This window comes from Uloborus diversus, chromosome 9 (assembly GCF_026930045.1).
Source record: "Uloborus diversus isolate 005 chromosome 9, Udiv.v.3.1, whole genome shotgun sequence".
NCBI lineage: Eukaryota > Metazoa > Arthropoda > Arachnida > Araneae > Uloboridae > Uloborus > Uloborus diversus.
This window is the reverse complement of record NC_072739.1, coordinates 3,601,975-3,625,174: the sequence shown is the minus strand read 5'-3', so window position 1 is coordinate 3,625,174 and position 23,200 is coordinate 3,601,975. Positions and strand designations below refer to the sequence as shown.

The following is a 23,200-nucleotide window of genomic DNA, read 5'->3' as shown; positions in this document are numbered from 1 at the left end:
TCGAAGACGTGTCCGCTATTTGTGTGTTTGTTTATTCCTTGGCAAATCAATATGAGGGAATTTATTATTGACTCCTTCTCTTTCTCTCTCTCTCTCTCTGTCTCGGAGACTTTCCTCCAAAAATGTTTTGAAATTGATGCCCTAAAAACGCCTAAAAATTATTTTTAGGATGTCAATTTTTCAGTTTTTCTCTAACCAAATAATTAAACTTTTTTTTTTTTTTTTCAAATTTACTGCGAGGGAGGAGAGGTAAGGAGCATAGCATTTTTTCATACTGGCTAGAAAAAAAGGGAGGGGGGAAGAAGGCAAGAGAAGGGAACGAAAGTGGTTGACCCTCCTAGTTGCACCACAGCCTGGCGCCTTCGAACTTATTATTCATTTTTGAGCTAAAAGTATGGAAAGAGCATGTGATTTGGGTTGGGAGTATGAGAACATAAGTAAAGTGCTGGGATTTTGATGCAGTTGTTTACACTAGAATCCTTGGGTGCGTTCGACGAGCACGACCGAGAGCGACCGGTTAGTTAATCACGTGACAGCTAATGATCACGTGCTCCAATCAACCAATCAACTGCTTAGAATGGTAACCGCTGTGGTAACCGGTTGATCATAGAACGCTTTGGTTAGTAACCAGTTACTTACCGGTCGACCGGTGAGTTTCGTCGAACGCAACCCTTGAGTGCGTTCGACGAGCACGACCGAGAGCGACCGGTTAGTTAATCAAGTGACAGCTAATGATCACGTGCTCCAATCAACCAATCAACTGCTTAGAATGGTAACCACTGCGGTAACCGGTTGATCATAGAACGACGCGGTTAGTAACTGGTTACTTACCGGTCGACTGGTGAGGTTCGTCGAACGCAACCCTTGTAGGGACTGTAGTTTACCCCTGAACTATAAAGAGCTCCTTTTATAGCACAGTGGACGTCGAGTAACGTTGAAAAAATATTTAAGAAAGACTTTTGGAAATAAACTTCTGGAGAAATTTCAAAGCTGTCAATGAAAGTTTGTGTCTCAGATGCAAAACATGCTTGAAATTCTACGAGATTTTCGGGCAAAAGAACAAATTTGGAGCTAATATTTAAGTATGTTTTCACTCCATGTGTTCTCATACTCCGCCATCACATCACCTACATCAGTTCTTGTTTTCAAAACATTGCAACTTGCAACCTTGCGTAGCACAATTTGAAAAAAGGAAAGAGATTTGGAAAAAGTTTTTTTATTCTGTTACACTGAATTTTTTCTAAGTTGTAAAGGCTATGGTAAAAATTTGTTTATCTGGCGTATTTTTCTGACGTCTACCATGCTAATATGTACTTTTGTAACTTCGAAATATCATTTCAGATGCCCGACTTCCAGAACTATTTCACCTTTTCGAGCAACGTCCAAAATCTCCTCTTTAAAAACCTGTCTGCAAATTCGGATGGAGGTAAAAATGTATATGTATCATTATTTAATTGTCATTATGTATATTTATTCGGAACCTCATTTTTCGTGTAAGGGACTTCGTTTCCGCCATCCAATAGCATTTCTTTTGAAAGCGGTAAAACATTTTTGTAAAATTTGTGTGTACATTTACTAAAATTCATGCATAATTAATTGAAAATTTAGTTTCGTGTGCATTGAATTGTTTTTCCTGAATATATGTTTCAAGCTTTTTACAAACTTTTCGTTGGAGAAAACAAGTTTGAAGAATAGCAGAACTGTTAAAACACACAAAAAGGAACTGTTATCACCATGGGCATAGCCAGGGAGGGGCAACTGCCCTTTTTAAAAGAGAGCCTTTTACCCCTAACGCTCATGCCTAATGTCACCAATGATAATTTGAAATTACATTTTCAGAATTTCAAAAAAAAAAAAAAAAAGTAAAAGAGTCCAGGGCTGTATCCAGAGCTCCCCCCCCACCTCCAAGATGTTTTTTAACGTAAAATAGAAGGTTTTTTTTGTTCACTTACTAATGTCAGAAAATGAAAATAACAAAGATTTTTCATAATTATTGTAACTGTTAAACGAGTGAACTATTTGAAGAAGTATAGAAAAAGCAATTCTAGTTTTCATTAGCTGCAAAGCGTTCTTGAAATTTATACACTTCTTAGGACTTTTTGCTTTCTTTTCAAATTCAATTCAAGGCCAAAACAGGCCTCTTGCCAGTTTGGTTGACTTGCCCCCCCCCCCCCCAAAAAAAAACTCTTATAAAACTTACACTACATGGATTTCAAGCCGGGGTCTTCCCAAGGGTCCGAGGGCCCTTGGTTTTCCGATTAGGCTGATATCTGTTTACCAAGATGTGACAAATTCAGCTCCTTTTGATAACATCCTGCGTAAAAAATGCAAAAATCATGATTATCGCATTTTTGCAGCATATTTTTCAAGATAAATTTTTGTGACTCATGTTTTTCATCTCTTGCAATTCATTTTATACCGAATTCAGTATTTTGGAAGTTCTTTTGTTATTGCTTGTTTTTATCTTATTTTTCTGCATACTGTTAATATCTTAGGCATGAGAAAAAATATAACATTTACTCTACTCTATTTAATTTTCTGCACTACTTGTAATTTAAAAAAATGTTTGTTTTGAGAAATATTTTCTTACAATTGTTTCTAACTTAAAACAAGAGTGTCTTACAAAGTTATAAATCATTTTGTAAGACTGTGCAATCAACTTCTGGAAAGTACAAATAATGAGCTTTAAAATATTTAAACTGTTCTAGAATCTTTGAAAATTATTTACGTTTTTCAAATTCCTTGAAAAGTACTTCCATTTTGTCTCTTATCAAGAAAATAAAGTATGAATTATCTGAAAGGCCAGAATATTACTCTTTCATTACTTATTTTCTGAATCTCTACACAATTTCTTCTAAACTATTTTGTATGATTTTTACTATAGGGCATTTGATGCAAGAGGGGGAGGGGGGGATGTTGGGGAATTGATCCTCACTGTTGATAAATGTCAACGATTTGTTGAACAAGGATTTTTTTTTTTTTTGATTGATCTTGATTTGTAAAATAATGCATTTAAAAAGTTTTGTTTGCCTATCTTTCTTTATATTTTTGTAATCACAATTACCCCCATATAAGGACTTAAAATACAGATTTTTATATGTATTTTTCAAAAATGTTCCCAGGGAGAAACCCCTGGACCCCCTGAAATTATGGATATTCTACATCCCACTGAAATACAATTTTATTCACAAAGTGAATAAAAAATAAGAAATTAAAATAAAAACAGCGGGAGCATTAAAAAACGAGCCAGACACATGAAAGGTTTAGTAGTAAAAAAGACATACACTTGGGAAAATGATCTCTTTCACCTGCGACAAAAATTTCCAGACCGCAAAAGGAAAAAACGTAGTTGCAATAGCTCAGTGCCCCATCAAGTCTAAGTTTGGCTCTGTAACTGAGTTAAGAACTTTATGCGTTTTGTATGTTTGTCTCTCTATATATAGATTAGTGATATGCCGGATCGTTAAAAAAGTAGATCCGCGGATACGGATCCGGATCCGGATCATTAGTGTCAAGATCCGCGGATACGGATACGGATCTTAAAATGTTTTTGCCCAATTCGAATATCCAAGTGTAAATTTTATTACGGAAGGTATTCTCGTCACTATAATAACACTGCTTCTTCAAAAAACGTCATCTCCGACGAAAATATAATTAAGACTATGATTTACTCTTTGAAGAAATCTCCGTTAAAATTGATGGAGAGTTGGAAGGAACGGGTCAGCGCAGCATTAATGCTTAGATGGAATGTGAAAAATTATTTCTAGCTTGCTCGGTAGATGTAGGATACAGGAGCAAGAGTGTAAAGCTGCTACTGGATAGGCTAGAAATAATTTTTTGCATTTTATTTCAGCATAAATGCAGCGCTAACACATTCCACCCAAATTACTCCGACCGACGAAATAACAGAGCCGGAAACACCTTTGCAAAGAGTAAATCGAGACTTTTGTCTCACTTTTTTTGAAGGATGCCGGGAAAAACCAAAATGAAGAAAAACAGAAACCCCATATCAATAATAAAAAAAAACTAATATTAAACTAAAAATTAAAATAATAATTAAAAAAACATGTCTCAGAGGGCCGTTGGCTTCTGAAATGATACCTTATAATTTAAATAGGAAATAAAACCTAATTTAAACGGAATTTAAGAATCATTTATTCAAATATTTAAAAAATTTTAGAATAGAAAAGATCCGTTTAAGATCCGTAAAAAAGTAACGGATACGGATACAGATCTTTATTTTTCCTCGGATATCCGCGGATACGGATACGGATACGGATATCCGGAACATCACTAATATAGATACTAGCTGTACCCGCACGGCGATGCCCGTGCTAAGAATTCAAAGGAAGTCCGTTGAATAAAAAAATCCACTCCCCCCCCCCCTGTTTTTACTTAAGTTTGACGCCTATGGCAGTAAGCAATTGCGATTAAAAGTCACGGTACATCTAGGACAAAAAGGAAAGCCTGTATCCCGTACGAAAAAGGATTCAACTCCCCAGCAGAAAAACAATACAAAAAACTTGGTACATCTAGGACTAAAAGGAAATTCCACACCCTGTATGAAATTAACTATAGAAAAGCTATCGTCTGAGAAAAGGAAAAAAACACAGTCTAGAATTAAGAAAAAATACCCTCCCCCTCCCCAGTCTGATGTCAAATAATCAGTAATCATATTTTTTAACTAAAATGCGTGAACACCCTTTGAAAGCCTAAATGCAATTCTTTGAAATCTAAAATTTTTTGCCAAATAAACAAATAATCCGCGACTACATTGTATATCGCCAAATTTGCCAAGCGACTTTCATATTAAAAAGAAAATCAATTAACATTCGCACAATGAATTTAACAAAATGACAACAGCGCAATAACCAAATCAAGAATTCAGCGGTTCTACTATTCGAACGCAATCGTATATCGAAGATGACGTCACTGCAGAAACAAAAATAAAGTTTAGCCTTGAAAATTGGCTCAATTAGGATAGCGATTAGAATCTCTTATATCTCCTGTTCTAATTAATTGAGAGATGGGACCAACATAATAAGCACGAAACTGTAGTCCTCGACTGGAATTGACTGAGCTGGCGGTGTATTTCATGTACTTTTGCCCTGGCTATAGGGCGGTAACTTACTGAATAAATATCATCTTGTTCGGAAGGCTTCGAGGTGCAGACCCCCCGGGGTGCATTCGAATTTTGTGCCAAGTTTCAGAGCTGTAGGTACTATGGGGGCTTCTGGCCATTGGGTACAAAGAAAGAAACACTGTCTGCTTTATATATATAGATGTTGTGTGTTTTAGGGAAATGTGCGAATCCGAGCCCCTCCCCAAAAAAATTCTAGATACGGCCTTGTAAAAATCGCACGACTCTGTTTTCCCTCGCATCTAACCTCACTGGGTAACACTCGAACAGGATTTTATAGTTTGTCAAATATATAAATACTTTAATTCTGAAAATTTCCACCAATATATCTTAAATTTATACTACTTAATCTAACAAATTTAACAATAATAGAGTGCCCAAAATTCAGGAGGCGAGGGATTTATGGAGTTTAAGGCAGTTTATGGAGTTTAGGGATATATGGAGTTCAGGGCAAATTTTGCATAAAATGGATTTGCAGTTAATATTTATCTTCTAAACTTTTGTTACACCACAAAAATAGGAATTAGTTGTTTTTGAAAATTGTATGAATTTCATATTTACATAAAACATTAAAATTTTTGGGGGTAAATGAGTGGGAGGGCAACGCTACGAGTTACTACCCCGTGTGACACCTGTGCTAGGAACTCCACACCTTGTAACGCCAAAATACATGTATGCATTTTTTGTTGCTATTTTGCTCATTAAATTTTGCTTTTTTGTTTCCCTGGCAAGTGACTATATGATAAGCTTACAAGTTCATCAATATATCTTTTGTTAATAACTAATCATATGTGCATCTCTTAAATGTTTTGAAATAAATGAAGGTCTAACTCTTCACACCTTCATTGTTAAGCCAGATTGTATTGACATACTGTTAATTTAACAGTGTGAAAAAAATTGGAGATTAAAACGGCAGCAACCCTGACATATCTGTACATCAGAGCAGTATCGATGCATCGGTTTGGAAAAATATTCTACACCGGTTTAACGATGTGGGGTGCGCACCTGTTTTTGGCGATGCATCGCCCAGCCTTAATAGAAATAATAGTTTGGATTTATTTTTTTTTCTTTTATTCAAATACAAATGTGATAACCAGCAACAAGCTCTGGGCCCAGCTAGGCTTGTCCTAGTCAGTTTATTAGTCTCCAATGAAGATCAATGGCCCTCTTAAAGCTAGCCACCCCCTTCCTTATTACCGCTACTTCCGGTAAACTGTTCCAAGTGCCCACGACCCTACTAAAGTAGTAATTTTTCCTAATTTCCTGGTTAGCCCGAGATTTGAATAGCTTAAAACAATGACCCCCTCGTCCTGCTTTCCGTGCAAAAATTTAACCTGTTAACATCTTTCATTTTGATGAATTTAAACAACTAAATCATGTCCCCTCTGACTCTCTTTTGCTCCAAGCTATACATATTAATCCTATTAAGTCTGTTATCATAGTCTAAATCTGAAAGTTCCCAAACTTGTCTATTAACCCTTCTTTGAACCCTTTCCAATACAGAAATATCTTTCCTGAGATAAGGAGACCAAAAATTTCGAATGAGATCTTTTCTGCAAGATTGTTGGAAAAGATTTATGGTTTTAGTTGGGTTTCTCCCAAGGATCAGAATTTAAATTTGTTAATTTTGGGCAGTTATGGTGCATTTGGAAAATGTATTCCCGATACCCCTCCTTCCTATGGTTGTTGGGATAAATCCTCTTCGGAAATTTATACTGGCTATGCCACTGCTGCTAACCACATAGTTTCCAATTAGTACAGATACAAGAGTTGAAAATTTTTAACTTAATATACAGGGTCCATTATGAAAGTAATGAGCATAATGTTATTGTGACGCGACGATAGATGGCAGCACGGTAAAACCGGCTGGGAAATGTGGTGCGGGTTATGCCCTTTCAATGCATCCAGTCGTCAGTTGCTTTCGAGCAGTGTGAGCGGAGATAAGTGCCTCCGCTTGAGGTATGTTTTCAACTTTTGTAACATAACGCAATGGAGCGTTCGCTTGAACAATGATACGCCATAAAGTTTTGCGTGAGGTTTGGAAAAAATGCAACCGAAACATTCCAGATGCTGCAAGAAGCCTTCAAGGATGATTGCATTTCAAGATCACAGTCTGGGAAGTGGTACAAGGCATTCAAAGAGAGCCAGGAGGAGGTCGCCGAAGAACCCCGTTATGGATGTCCCCCCCCCCCCCGGTGATCCCTCACCACCTTACAGTCCCTACTTAGCTTCATAGGACTTCTTTTTGTTTCCGCGACTCGAGAGAGAGAGAGAGAAGAAAGGAAAACATTGGGGAACCTTGGGAAACATCCAACACCATGTTACAACGTTCCTGAGAGGCATTCCCTTGGAAGAGTTTCAGGCGTAGCAAACACGTCTCCGCATGTGTATTGATGCAGGAGGAATGTATTTTGAAGAAAATTAAACATTTGTACAAATTACGATCAATAAATATATTTTGCCAGTAAATGCTCATTACTTTCATAATGGACCCTGTACGTTCAAATAAAAGGAGATGTGTACTATCAAATTATAAAAAAATTTATCTCCTATTCTATGCATGACAGCAAAATTATTTATGTCACATGATGGCTTTCATTAAAACAACTCCAGTTTCATCACTTGATATCAAGTTGTTTACTTTGAAGGCCAAAGGTCAAAATTCTAGGGTAAGAAAACAGATAAACTTCAGTGGTCAGGAAGTGAACTCCCTTAAAAGATTAGAACGTTTTGATTACGGCTGTAAGATCTTCTTGTTAAACATGACTGTTTTAAGAATTACTTAACTTATGTTTTTGTTTGCATAGGTTACAGAAAAGTTATCGACATTTATCCAGGAGATTTGTGCATCAGAAAATAGCTAAAACTGATATATTCCTAAGCTTCCAATTGTTTGGGTTCATATTTTTCTCTGTAAAATTACATGACGTCATGATGAAATTATATTTAGTCTTTAAAAAGGGAAACAAGTTAAATTGTTTTACTTTTTTTATTGTAATTCGCCCATTTCTTCCCATGGAAAAATCGACATCTAAACCAACTAATAATGGGTATAGGAAATTGACAATGATTAAAACATTTTTTAAAGTAATATAAATTTGACACTTGGCAGTAACAGCCAGTTTAGTATGTTGAAACTTGAAAGATATTAAAAAATATCAACTCTGGTCTGAAATCTTAATTTTATATAATGCATGTGTGCTTTTGTTGGTGACAAATAATGTACATATTATGATTTCTGTGCTCCTTTTAAGTCATTTTGTTTTATTTTATGCAACCCTAACTCATGTTATAACCGGCTTGCTCCAACCTTTTTAAAACGGCCCTAATACAAATAAGATGCAAGAAGATAACCATTTTTGAAATATTACTTTCCAACCAACCAATACAAAACCAATACAACATGACTATTGAATATCTTTGATGAGAGCCATTAAATATTTTTTATTGTGACCTTTTCTTTGCTTCATATCTTCACTTAAGGGAGAATTTTTTAAAAATCTTATTATTAAAGGACAACACTAGAGTACTGAGGATTTTTTTTTCTTTTTTTGACAGCATTCTGCATTTGTGTACGAAAACTTAATTCAGATTTCCCTGTCTTTTAATTTTTTTTCATTATAGGGCAATTTCATTGTAATGTGTGTGACATTTCTACATTATTTTTTTTCTTTTCAAACTTCTTTTTCATTATCTCAGAATAACAAAATCAAGCATTGGTATCTTATTTTACTTTGTTTTATAAAACAATAACATGCAGAATATATTTATTCTCAGTTTTTTATAATTAATTATTAATTTCAAATATCTTGTAATGTGCTATAATTTTAGTTTTCAGTTGTCACAGACTTTTTCAAAAAAAAAAAAAAAAAACATGGAGCCAGAAAAAACTTATATTTACAACACTTGGTTTTTATTTAATTTTTAAAAGTGTTTGATTTTGGAAATAAGGCGGGATCTGTATGACATCACAAGTGATATACTTTGGCGTGCTACTTCATTAGTGTATTGAAAAAAAGAGCCATTAAATAGTAAGATTAATAGCAACCAAAATAAGAATTATTGAATGAAGGCTCTTCTGGAGGAAGCAAACATAAAATTCATTACTATTATTGTGCTGTGATATTTTTGTCTTTACCTAATGCCAAAATATTGTGCTGATGGCATCAGTGAATAGCATTTTATCACTTGTGATATCATGCGCAGAAGTGTAAAAAATGAAATTGAATGTGTGTATTGATTAAAATAATTTTTTAAAAGTGCTTTGTTAAATTATGTAAACAATGCTAAAATCCTATGTTTTTAAGCATGCTCTTTCAGCAAAAAAATACTTTTAATGTTTCGGAAACAACCCAATTGTCTTATAAATAGATGGTAATATTAACCAATGCTTGAGTTTTTGATGCTGAACTTATGAAAAAGAACTTTAAAGAGAAAAAATGGTGTAAAACTGTCACACACGTTATGGTGGAATCGCCTTTTATATGGTTTAACCACACAAAGTCTAAGATTTTGATCAGCACAGTTTTGCGCAGGAACTATCTTTAGCCTAAATTGAGAGATAGGTGAAGTAGATTTTTATGGTTTTAGTAAACAACTTTTAGCTTTTTAATAATTAACATAATTATTAAAATATAAAAATAACACTTCCTGTCAACACATAAGTAAAGAAATCTATGCTGATGCAGAGCATTAAGATATAGTTTTGTTATCAACATACTAATTTTTGTTATTTTCATTTTTTAGGTATGTTTGGACTTTGTATGGGTGTTGCAGTTTTTACTTTTCTATATGAAGCTGTGAAAGCTCTCCGGCATTATTTAGTGATCTTGCAAATGAGGCAGAGAAGCAGCACTAGCTACGATTTATCACAGAGTACAGAGTCAAGTCGTGGATCATTGTTCAAATGGTTGAATCCCACACCATTAAAAACACTCGAAAAGTAAATAATAGTATTTTCTTCCTTTGAAACCTTTGATTCTAGTATTTATGAGGTAGGGTTACGGCACCAGTAACAGACAAGGGTCTAGTAACAGACAGTCGTAAATTTGGATTTTTTAAATTTTTTTATTAATTAATGTGTTTAAGGCACTAAACATGGACATGGATCCGTGGAGAAGCTAAAGTACAGCTACAAGAATAAAAAACACAGAAAATCTAAACTCCAAATACAATATAAAAAAATACACACAAAAAAAAAACTAAAATTATGTAATATTAAAAACATTTAAAAAGTCTAGAATCAGCAAAAAGTTTTAAAGAAAAGTTCCTTCTTTGTCAACCCTATACAACTAAGAATGTGTTCAGGTGCAGCTGGATGTAAATTGAATGAGGTACAGGTGGGAGAAGACTTTTTCTCCCGCTACAAACTTTATTTTTATGGTGTGTCCAGTACGCAATTGTGCTAAGCATGAAGACTTGCATCAACTAAGACTGGAATAAATTAAGATTCCAGGCTTGTGGGCCATGTACCAATGATGGGATGGCACTTCTTTTAAAGATCTTTAATAAAAGACATATGGACAAATTTGGGTTTAAATAATAAGAATTTTAGGCTGGTAAAACTGATGTTGTTGCAAAGCATGAATATGGTAACACCATCTAGTGTTATCAGAGAGAATTTTATGAGCCAGTTGGTATTGACAAGGTAGTGGTGGAAGGTCATGAACAGCTACCACTGCTAGTGTTTCATGTTTATTTGAATTCAATAAGGCTTTAGTTCTAAAAATAAAGAACTTTTGCACATTTTGAAGAGGAAAGGGGAATTCTGTTCATTATACTCATCCTTTCCTCACCCTATTTGTTACTGGGTATCATCAGAGTTGTCGGTGTCTGTTACTGGGGGTTAGATCTTTTTTTGAAATTGAGCAAACAAAATTAGAATTAACTCATTCAAAGGATCCAGAAGCAGCCACGCCTTAGATGAGATATTTTTGTGTGTTTGAAAAGTAGTTTAAAATGCCTAAATATGTTTAAAGGCTTAGAAAATTGAGTTAACCTGAAAGCAATGTCTTAAGCATGCCCGGTAGCAGAAACTGCGAGACGTGTGTCGCAGATTTTTCAGCTTCCTGCAGACAATTTTAACAAAAGAACAAAAAGAAAGAAAGAATAAATAAATAAAATTAAAAAAAGAGAAATACAACTTGGCTAAGATTGTTTAGAGATCATTTTTTGACCAGAAAGTCGATGGATGCTTTCAGCATATCAGCTAGGAACGAAGACGCCATATTTGGTCATTCACAAGATCGAAGTAGATAAGATGCTTAAGTGCATAAGTTTTCAAAAACGAAGCAGAATTGGATGTTTTATTTAGCAGCAAAAACTAATGAAAAATAACTTAAAATGTGCAGCAAATCGTTTTATTTTTATTTTTTTAAAGTAATTTTCTTGAGAAATGAAAAGTTTTAGATTTAAAATTTCACCTTATCCTCATTGCTTTGGACGCAAAAGCGCTAAAAACTTTTCAACTAAAGTGTAATCTCATGAAGATTTTTCTTTTTAAATTATTTTTTTGCAACAAATTCAAAAATTTATATCCTAATTTTCGGCGTAGTCGCCATGTTTGGTCATTCCCAAGATGTTGGTACGCAAGACTTGATAAGTGCCTACGTTTTCATAAACATCATTGGATGTTATTGCAATGCAAACTGCTGAAAATTATGCAAAATGTGCCATTTTTCGGATAATTCTTAATTATTGTCTTAAAAAATGCAAAATTTTATCTTCAGAATGTTATCTTATCTTCATTGCTTTAGAGGATAATGTGCTAAAAACTGACTATTTCATCTAAGTTGTAGTTTTTAAGGATTTTGAATTTTTTTCTACTTTTATGTTACTAATTCAAAAATCTATTTAGAATCATGCATTTTTCGCGTTGACGCCATGTTTGGTCATTTGCAAGATGGAAGTAGACGAGACTATTACTTCCCTAACTTTCCAAAAACAGGATTTGATGTTTACCTCAATACAAACTATTGAAGATTACATAAAATGTACAATAAATCATGTTTCTTTTAAAATGATTTTCATAAAAAAATGTGAATTATTACCTGCACAATTGTATTTGCTTTGGAAGCTTTGCTACAAACTGAAACATTCATCTAAAAGCAGTTTCCTGCCAACTTCTCTTTTTAAAATTTACAATTTTAACTTAATTTATTTATTAATTCATTTTCTGAAAAGAAAATTCAAAAACCTATTTTAACTTAAATTTTCCACATTTGAATAAATATGTATTGAATAATTGCTTTTCATAGTGCGCAGAGTTCTATTTATTTTTATGAAAAGTAGTGAAAACTGTCCCCCCCCCCCTTTTTTATACTTTAAAACGCGGCGACAGTGGTGGCCACTAAGTTTTTCAAGTCTAGCGGACACTGGGAAGTTGGAAAATTTCTGAATCTTGACCTTTACTTGTGTATTTTATGAAAAATTAAAATGATTAAAACTGATAATAATGCTGCAGATTATTTTCAACTGCCCAAAATAGTGTCGCAGACTGGCTAGAAAGTTTCTGCTACTGGGTAAGCATGTCTGTTACTGGTGCTATTACCGTATACTATTGAAAAAAGTTTTAACTTTTTAAAAAGTTTATTTAAAATTTTTGTTTTTTTAAATTGTATTTTTTTCAACATACTTGGTATGATGATTTTATGTTAGTGACTAATTTTGAATATATATTTATGTGATTTAATGCACATAAATAAGCCAAATTATTTAGAGTGAATAGTGTTTAATGGATATGCTAGGGATTTCAAATTGTTCAACAGTAAATTAGCCCAATTTTTAAAAGTCTTGCTAATTATAACAAATTTTAAATGACAATTTTTTTATACACAACTTCAATCAGAAGGCGACATATAATTTCATAAGAAATACAGTAAAACCCCTCCTAACGGACACCCCTCAAAGGCGGACACCCCTCTTATGCGGACAATTTTTATTTCCCAGTTCCAATGCAAATAACATTTTTAAACCCCTGTAATGCGGACACCTCTCTATTGCAGACAAAAAAATTTGTCCCGTTAGTGTCCGCATTAGAGGGATTTTACTGTACTAAGCAAACAGTTACATATATTTTATATTTGCCGCATGTTTTTAAGTTAAATAAGACATTCAAATACAATACGATTGTGCATTTTTAATTTCGCAGAATGGCGAGGATGGGAATAAGTGCTGGGGATATTTTTAGCCGTCAGGTGTGTTCTGTGACTCTTCATTAGCATAAATCTCAAATTTTATCTGAACTGCATCATTAGACTTTGAACAATTGCTGATGGAGCAACTCAATTGGGAAGAAAACTGAAAACATAAAGGCCTCTGTAGAGAGGATGAAGATCGTGTATTGACCGGGATTGTTAACGGGAATTAAACTTGGGTTTTTCCTTATAAACCCGAGTCTAAGCAGGACTCCATACAGTGGCAGAAAAAAAGAGACAGCACCGCCCACGAAGTTTAAGGTGACACAATCAGCTGAAAACCACATGGCGGCGATCTTTTGGGATTCAGAAGGAGTATTATTGATTATAAAGATAAAGGTGTCTGTATAACAGGAGAATATTATCCTTCAGTATTAGAACAGTTTTAAGAAGCAATTAAGGAAAAAAAGAAGAGGAAAATTGAAGAAAGATGTGTTGCTCCTGCATGACAATGCTCCAGTTCACAAGAATCATCTTGCGTTGGCTGCCCTGCACAAAGTAGACTTTTGATATTAAGAATCATCCACCCAATAGTCCAGTCCTGGTCCCAAGTGAATACTACCTGTTCTTCAAAATGAAAAAAAGATCTTGCGGGAAGAAATTTACAAGCAAAGAAGAAGTAAAACAAGCATTTTTTCAACATATTTTTTGGTGAAATATTCAATATTTTTTTATGCTGGTATAAACAAATTTATTGATATATCTGTGAAGTGTTTTTGGGTTGCAAGGGAATAGATTGAAAAAGAAAAATAATATTGCATTTTAAATTACTATCCTTGTCCTCCATTCCACAAACTTAAAAACGACCCCTCGTATGTATATAAGACTTAATTTTCCAACCAACCTTTCTCATGACGGGTAGTATGTTTCCTTTCTCACATTTAATTTTGAACAATCTTTCAACATGAATTTGAGATTCAAGGGAAAACTTTTTGCCCCACATGGAACTTTCAGAGAAGGGCAAACCATAGTTTGTTTCACTGAATTTATATTTCATTACATTTAGCTCAGTGATTAATATTTGGTGCAGGTTCTGTAACTAGTGTTTTTAAAAAATGAAAACACTTGGTTATTAAATTTTGGAGTATTTTAATTTCTAAAGTTTTATACCCAGATTTTCTAACTGACATCCCGTAAAGCCTTTTAGTGAAATAGTTTGCACAGTTGAATTTCATGTTCCTAAGCAAGAAAAAAGCTTTTGCGAAAATCCATATTAGTTGCAAATGTTTTTTTTTTTTTTTACTTATCCCAAAATTGTCTAGCAGAGCTAGGCAATCTTCATAAATCCAAATATCTTAAAAAGTCCAGGAAAAATTGTGGGTTGCTCATCCTTTGCAAATCCCAAGTAAGTCAAGATGTGAGGCCTCACCAGCAGAACACTAGTGGCATTCCGGAAAGGTCTTGAGACCCCCACAAAACCTGTAGGCTCTCGTATGTCCACTAAAAAAATCTGGAGTAGGCGTTCTGGTGGGATCTACAGGGTTGCCAACTGCTCCGCATTTTGCGGAGTTGCTCCTCAAAATTGGTGAATCTCCGCGGCTCCGCAAAGAAGTTATTTTGCTCCGCATTTCCCGGCTCAACGCTTTCAAGCTTAAAGTTTGCAATTTTATCATAACACGCACGTAAATATGAGAAATTAAAGATGCTTATACTCAAATATTGAAATAGTGTTTAAAGCTGTTTTATTAATTTAAAAATAATTATTTTTATACTAGTGCTTAAAACGATTATTAAGGTTTTAAAACAATTTTAGGTCAACTGTTTTGGTTATTTTTATTGATTTTTATACAAAATTCCGCACTGCTCCGCAAAATTTTAAATAGCTCCTCAAAATCAGTACAGATGCTCCTCAAATTGTTTCTCCAAGGTTGAAAACCCTGGATCTACGTCTGAGATTGAAAGATTCACCTGGATATTTTGCCAAATGCCATGAGTGGGTGGGAGGAGTTTTCATTCTTAGTGAGGAGAAAGGAGCAGCTTCAAATGACCTATAGATCTGGGGCAACGAAGTAGCAAATGTTGTTTACTAATGAGTAACATTTTATGGGACTTCCAAAATTCAGATAAATTTTATATGCAAAAAAGTTGAGGTTGTGAACAACATAACTTGAGGTTGTCGTCGTTTTTGGTGGTTGCAAGCCTATAACCTCAGTTTACCCATTAAACACATCATATATTTTTTTTGGAAAAGTTTATTTTTCTCTTCATATTCAATACGATGTCCAATATCTGCTCCCCCTCCCTCTGCAAGAAAGTGTTTTGGTTATAGTTATGTTGTGACTTGCCACTGAGTCTTTGATTTCAGCTGCGGTGCTTGTTACGGCTTCTTCCTTTTACGTGCAATGTTCGGCTTAATAGTTTTTCTGTTTATCATCTGCGGTTTATATTTCTTTTTATGTATGGCAACAGCGAAGAATTGTAACGGAACAGGGGGAGTTTGTGAATAACAACGTAGTAGTTGAATATGTTTTTTCTCGCCCTACGTCGGCGGAGAACTGTTTTATGTTATATTCAATAAAATATCTTCCTTTGTTTAAATACGTTTTGGAATTAATGAAGTTTAGAATTATTGATTTATGAGATTTTCTGAGTGAATTGGAAGAACAGTGCTTAAACACTTAAAATTTGGAAACTCTTGTTTTACACTACATGAAATATGGTTTAGGGACAACCTAATTAAAATTAATCACCATAAACAAAGTTTAATGGTTTTTAGCACTTAAAGGCAAAAAGTAAAAATGTCTGGCAATGTTTGAATTTCATTCCTCAATTTTAATGATAAAATTATTCACCAGTAATGAAAATACTAAAATAGTAGAAAGTCAATGGAATAAATTGTTAATTATAATGATATTTTAAGCAATTTGGGTTTGTAGTTGTATATCAGGTAAATAGAAGATTATTTATGACATAGCATGTTAAAATGATTATAATTTTATCAAATCACATATCAGAGAAGAAATTATTAATTTATGCAGAGTTGCAGATGAATGTAAGCCAAATTAGTCATTTACTATATTATTCTGCCGTGTGTAGGTAAATGAGTTTTCGAGATATTTGAAGAAATATGTGTCGGATTTTCAATACTAAAACCATTGGGACATCTTGGAATTAGATGTCTTTTTTGCGTCTTTTTTTCTGCGGAAACCAAATAAGCGAGCTTGTACAATAAAGATGACGTACAATAGATGACAAAAATGCAAAAAAATGAAAAATTTGCAGTTACTGCCCTTTACCTGCACACCGCAGTATTATTATTAAATTATTATTATTTTTTTTGTTTTTGAAATGAGTTATTTTTACAGTCAAACCTTGATATCTCGAACCTCCTTATCTCAAAACCCTTGATGTCTCAAGATAATCCCTCAAAGTCTCCCCAGCATTTTCTATAAAAACCCCTATGTATTTTCCATAGTTATCTTGAAATTTATTTTTCCAAACCCTTGATATGTCGAAATTTTTGCACAGAAGCAAGTTTGAATTATCGTTTTGCTTTGGCAATTTTTGTAGTAAAATTAGTTCCAGGGACAATTGCTTTACGTTTTTCATCCCTTTTCTTGAAAATTTTGTGAATAGGGGATTGGGGCAAGATAATGAGGGAGTGTTAGTATGAAGGGGGTGCTGTGTTTTCCCCAGAGTTTAGAATATTTGTGCATTTCTCTCGAACATGTTGTCCACTTTGAGGAAAGGGGTTCGATTTCTGGTCCGTCAGTTTTCAAGAAAAAACGGAAAATGCGTTCCTCATTTTCATCATTCTGCTTTTTTAATTCCTACAAAATGGCTGCTGAGAACTTTTTGAATGTGAGGTTACTGGTTAAAGATAAAATTAGAATTTTTAAATTTTTAGGTGAAAAACACCCAGTTGAAATTGTTGTTCATTTCAAAATCTCGTCCTGTGCACTTTCGACAATTGGAAAATTTCAAATCTAGTGAAATATTGAGGACTACTTTATTCGAAGTGGTCCCATAGTTCATATATAAATGCATATAGTGTACGTCTGTGTAAATGTGAGAGTTGCTAGTGTAATTTTTTTAAAACCTTGACAACTCAAAAACTCGATATCTCGAAAAATTTTCCCGTCCCCGAGAGATTCGAGATATCGAGGTTGCACTGTATTTATTTTGAATAAATGATTATACTTAATGTTGATAAGTTTACGATGTTAAATGGAAATGCATATTCATTTCATAAAATAGATGAGCATTTTATGTTTTATATTCGCACAAAATTCAAATGCTGCAGTTAAAAGTTTCAAACCAAATATTTGATTTGAACTTTGAATATTCAGTATTCGGCAAAGTCTCATATTCGGTTTATCTATTGCAGATTCAATGTAACATGCATGCTAAAATTAGTTAAGATTTTCTTTAGTAAATGTATTGTGACATTTTTTAAAGAAATGAACCATGATATTTAAAGCTCTAGACTAGGAATTCTGAATAGTAGCCATTAGCTACCAGAGTCCCCAAACATAGTAGCCAGTTTCGACTTTTTATTTTGTGCGTATTAATGATATTTTTATTGGTTTCATAATTATCATTGTTGTTGTATCATTTTATTTATCTTTTTTGTTAATTTTTTATTACAGTACAAACTTGTTTTTCCAGATCATATTTAACTGAGACCAAAGGCAATCCGGATAAACAAAAATTCGGATAATATGGATAAAAGGCAAAACATTTTAAGTACCGTATATACTCGCGTATAAGTCGAGAAATTTTGTCCAAGAAATGAGATCAAAGGAAGGGGGGTCGACTTATATACGGGTCAAATTTTCCAAATTTTTTTTTCTGATCAACGAGAGCTGGGAAGCTACGAGAAATGCCGATGTGCAGTTACAGGTAGTTGCTGATAAGTTGATCGTGTGAAAAAGTAAACTTATTCAAAAATAATAACTAAAAAAAACCTAAATAATACACATAAATAAAGATAATTTTATTCCTCTTTATTAAGGATCAAATCAGCAATTAACAAATATCGTGAAACGTATGAAAATATTTATCGTCAACAGTCACGCCATTCAGACTGAGAGTGCGTTCGACGAGCACGACCGGGAGCGACCGGTTAGTTAATCACGTGACAGCTAATGATCACCTGCTCCAATCAACTGCTTAGAATGGTAACCGGTTGATCATAGAACGCCGCGGTTAGTAACTGGTTACTTACCGGTTGACCGGTGAGGTTCGTCGAACGCAACCTCTGATATCATTGACGATTCTGCAGCCGCCGATGTATTGTCAGGAGGAAAAACTAATTAAAGTTCTTGGTGAACCTCACAAATGTGTCTTGGTTGAGTCAAATTAGAAAGCATATTTAAGTAAATCATTAACATTTATTAGTGCTAAAATACAACATGTTAACAAGAAAAAAGGCTTCTTAAAAATATATTATTCTTGTAGAATCCTATCCAGCAATAATAAAAATATTGCAGCGAACATGAGCAATAAATATAATAGTTATACCACAGGTGCTCCTAAAAAAGTTCATCTTGATAATGGAAAAACAGTCCAGCGATCTCGAATCATCTTCCGCCATTTGATTCCAAACGAAGTCTTGAAACATCCACGTAAGGCCGGCCGGCTCGATTCATTTGGCATGTAGATCAAGTGGAACGCGATTCCATCATCAACAGGGCGATAGATCCCAGGGCTGGTAGCCCCATAGACTAATAATAAGAGTAGACCGAGCTATGGCAACCCTTTTGCTGCTCATAAACCAAACCATGTGACTGGTGGATATCCTAGCAACAGCGGGCGTTAATCGTAGCAGACGATCAACGCCAGCGCGAAATAAAATAAATAGAATTGATGGAACACGGAAGAATGATCTTTTATGGAGTCCGATTTGTAAATTTGTTATTCTAAGTTGTAAATATTTTGTTAATATAGTGAGTTTTTCGTTTAGATAGTATTGTGCATTTTCTTTAGTCAATTTCAATAACTCTCTAAGCAATAAAAGATGCAAGCGCCCAAGAGGAATCAGCAAACGGTAAGATTTATACCTACAGTTTCAATTTAAGATACCGATTAGTACATTTTTGCGTTAACGCAAAACGTTTACGCCATTTCGTTCACGCCAACGCTGACAGCTCCAAATGAAATAAAAGTTACCGAAAATTGATCGAAAACTATTACTAATGTCAAAATAATGCATAACTAAAAGAAAAACAGTTCAATCTCTGCACCTGGAAGTTTTTTTTAATGAAAACACATTGTCTTAAAATACATGTCGAGTGCCAAACTATAGATAATGCTGCCATCTAGCAACCATGCTGCCAAAGTCTTCGTCAAATCCTTCCACCAGTCACATGATACATCTATGAACCAATTTTCTTTATCAGCAAGAATGAGAAAGCTCGGTCTACTCTTATTATTAGTCTATGGGTAGCCCACTACCACAGCTTAGGCAGGAGGAGACATCCAGGTAGCTGAAACAGGGGAAAGCGAGATGTCCACCGCTTAAATACTGCTTCGATGACGTTCCACACAATTTACATATTCTTTGTTGCAAGTTCGATGAAATTCCCTAAGAAAACTCAAAAAAAATATTTTTGGCAACACTTAATTTCGTTGAAACCGTTACATTGACGGACAAGATTTTTTTTTTCACTGCGATTTTTAACTGAACCGTCAATCAAGCACCGTACGGTTTGTTTACATTTTTCTTACTACGCATGCAGGAAAGAACGAAAGTTTTGGGACTGTATTTAATTAGTGCGGCGTCAAGATATGGAGAGTCCCCTCACATAAAAATAGGTAAGTATTATTAATATCATTTCCCCAGTACCGGAAAGTCAAGAAAACAAATAAAAAATATCAAATATTTTGACATGTATACGATGACGCGGTGATGACGGAAGCGGACTTTAATGAACTTTTTTTTGCGTCCGACTCGGAATCCGAGTTTGAAGGCTTTTAGAAATGTTTTCCTATTTAATTCCTATTTTATTTGTAAATAAATGCGTTCATTATTTTGAAATTTCTTTGAAAATAATTCGCGATGTTTTTGGAAAGTATGGGGGTCGACTTATACGCGGGTTTTAGATTTTTTCTGGATTTTTTCTCTGAAAAAGGCGGAGGTCGACTTATACGCGAGATCGACCTATATGCGAGTATATACGGTAGACAGATTTGTCTTATTACAGCAAAATCAATAATGCTTTGTAAGAAAATTGCAAAGGATCATTTTGCGCAAACACTTTTGTTTTTTATTGCTCAGCTGCAATGGTGTAGGACTGACGCTCCAAATACGCGGTGATGTTTGTTCGATTACTAGATTTAATTGCAAAAGCTATACAGGAAATATACCTACATTTAATCCAAATGAAGAACAAATCTTTGGCTTACTTATAGTTCCGTTCTTTCAATCATAATATAAAACTATTTTTTAAGTAAATGTAATTGTTTTTAAACTCTACCTGATCCAGATCAAATTTGATCTGAATTCACCAGGGATCCGGATAAACGGGGGACGGATAAACAAGATTCTACTGTATTTGAAATTAATAATTAAGATATTTTAATTTTACTTATATACTTTTTTGAGTGTATTATAACAAACGTTATATTTTATAGGTTGAAGTTTCATGTGCTACAAACTATGTTACATATGCTTCAACTTACGATGGGGTACATGGTAATGTTAATTGTAATGAGTTTCAATGCATGGTTCATAATTGTGGTTATCATTACGACTGCACTTTGCTTTTATTTCCATGAATTTGTTTTGTCCCGCAAGTCTATGATATTGCCTGTGGAAATACCAGGGAACAGCCTATAAAATGGCTGTCCAAGTTTCTGTTGCATTTAAACGCATTTTTTTCGTATGGCAAAGTGTTTTTTCATGAATCTCTTATTGACTTTACACTTTTTAAAGAGAAATCAAAATTTATCATACTGTCATGTAATCAAGTTAAAAAAATTAATCTTTGACTTTTATGTTAATTTACATTCTTTAACTGAGTAAAGGGGGTTCAATAAAATAAGAGATTTCGAGTTTAAGTACATGTGTATGTTCACAATTGCTGTCCAATATTTTATTTTATTTTTATAAAGTGTCAAGTGCTTTTTAAACAAAATTTTTAGTCTTTCTATCAAAATTTTTAGTTCTTAGTATATTTATGTGTATAAAAGTAATAATTGTTGAGTGATCAAAACATTGATAGCCTATTTTGCTTTATGAGATACTTTTTTTACCGCCTTAAGGTTGGCAAGATATGTCATCCATTTAACATATAACACTGGAACTATCCAATCGCTAGGTTATTAAGGACTAATGATCAACTTAACAGGATGTAGTTGAGATGGCTGTTAGTGCTGTAGCCATCCCTAAATAAAGGAAAAGTGTTGTGCAAAAAATCAAGTTTATAATTTTAACATGTGAAATAATGAAGACTATTTTTCTTATTTCGTTTATGTAGATGAGAAATGCGTAAGTTTATTCTACTAGTAAGCATTTTACGCTACCTATGCTAGTTTCTCAACATATCAAAAGTCAGGCCGTCCTTTCAAATTTTTCCGGGGAGGGGAGGGGTGGAGGAAGCAAAAAGTTTATTTTGAATTTATATTATACCAAAATTAAATTATACCAAATATCAGAAGGAAAAAAAAACAGCACCCACTTATATGTGAATACATTGGTTGTCTATAGCTAAGGGGGAAAATTGACATCCTGACCCCCCCCTCCCTGCCCTAAAGGACTGGCCAGTTAAACGTGTCTTCTGTTAGGCATGACTAACGTTGAAAGATCACAATTTTAATGAGCTTTTTGAACAAATGATTTATAAGCTGTTATATAATTTTTTAAAACCATGGTATGATCAGTTGCAGAATTTTGATGCTTTTAAGACCAGCATCATATTTGTTTTGTGTAAGTAAAGGTTGAAATATATAGCACTTTTGGCAAAAGAAAAAAGAATATTTTGATTTAAAATTTCTGATTTTTGTGCAGTTGGCAACTCTGATGGTGAATATCTGAAAAGTGTAGTTTGAAATTATAGATACATGGTATTACAGGCTCAAATATTCAATACTTTTGGGAACAGTCTGAAAGTTTGTGTTTCATTGTATTAATAAACAAGAGCTAATATTTGACATATCATCTTCTGTTCAATTTATTTATCTAACATGCAGTTTACAACTTATTTGTAATCCATGGATTTTTAAAATTTTTTTTGTTCTTATCTTCAAATTAATATGTATCACAACAACAGGGGGAGGGGGGGAACTAATCTGTGTGTGTGAAGACTAGCAAAATAAAGAGTATCTTGCATTGAAGTCATAAATAATGCTGGGTTTTATTTATTAAACTATTTTTATTTTATTTTAATGCTTGACTTATTCATTGCTTTACCATTAAGGGATTAATGGCAGCTAATGTATATTTATCATTTGAGTTTTTTTTCTTGTCCAAGTATACTTTAAAGATTACTCCATCCAATCGCTTCAGATATTTTTCAATTAAATGACAGTTTTTGTCTCTGAAGAATCTATCATTAATGCATTTAGTTTTTAGCATTTATTTTGCTGTTTTTTTTTTCCGATTGCATACAATCACACCTCGTAAGGTTACCCCTATGCATATGCTCTATTTTGTGAAGTCCCGCCTGACTTAGTTAGAAATTCTGTACATTTTGTTACTGCTGATATGGTTGCTCCAAAGTCTTTGTGCCTGTTTATAAGGTGATTCCCTAAAATTAACAACAACAATCTTCCTCTTTCAAGGCTTTTTTTAGTTCTTCTATTAAATTATTGTTAGTCTTCTATGCATACTTTAAAGTTACTTTTTAAACTAAAAACTTTTACTATTAAACTTATTCCAGTAAGTTTAAATAAAGCCAAATAATTTATCTAATAATAATGTACT

The 23,200-nt window shown here is 33.7% G+C and overlaps 1 protein-coding gene across 1 annotated transcript; it reads left to right on the top strand.

Annotated features, from left to right (window-relative positions):
• Positions 1 to 1,341: 1,341 nt before the first annotated feature.
• Positions 1,342 to 21,253, top strand: LOC129229705 (probable low affinity copper uptake protein 2). Its single transcript, XM_054864070.1, has 4 exons — positions 1,342 to 1,426; positions 9,887 to 10,015; positions 16,212 to 16,222; positions 20,882 to 21,253. The coding sequence occupies exons 1-4, from the start codon at positions 1,342 to 1,344 to the stop codon at positions 21,113 to 21,115; spliced, it is 459 nt and encodes a 152-aa protein (XP_054720045.1). The 3' UTR covers positions 21,116 to 21,253.
• Positions 21,254 to 23,200: the final 1,947 nt, after the last annotated feature.

Bases quoted from the DNA above. Each gene is read 5' to 3' on its own strand.
- LOC129229705 (XM_054864070.1), top strand. From the start codon at position 1,342: ATGCCCGACTTCCAGAACTATTTCACCTTTTCGAGCAACGTCCAAAAT. The intron at 1,427-9,886 runs GTAAAAATGTAT...TTCATTTTTTAG, and splicing joins GTCTGCAAATTCGGATGGAG to GTATGTTTGGACTTTGTATG.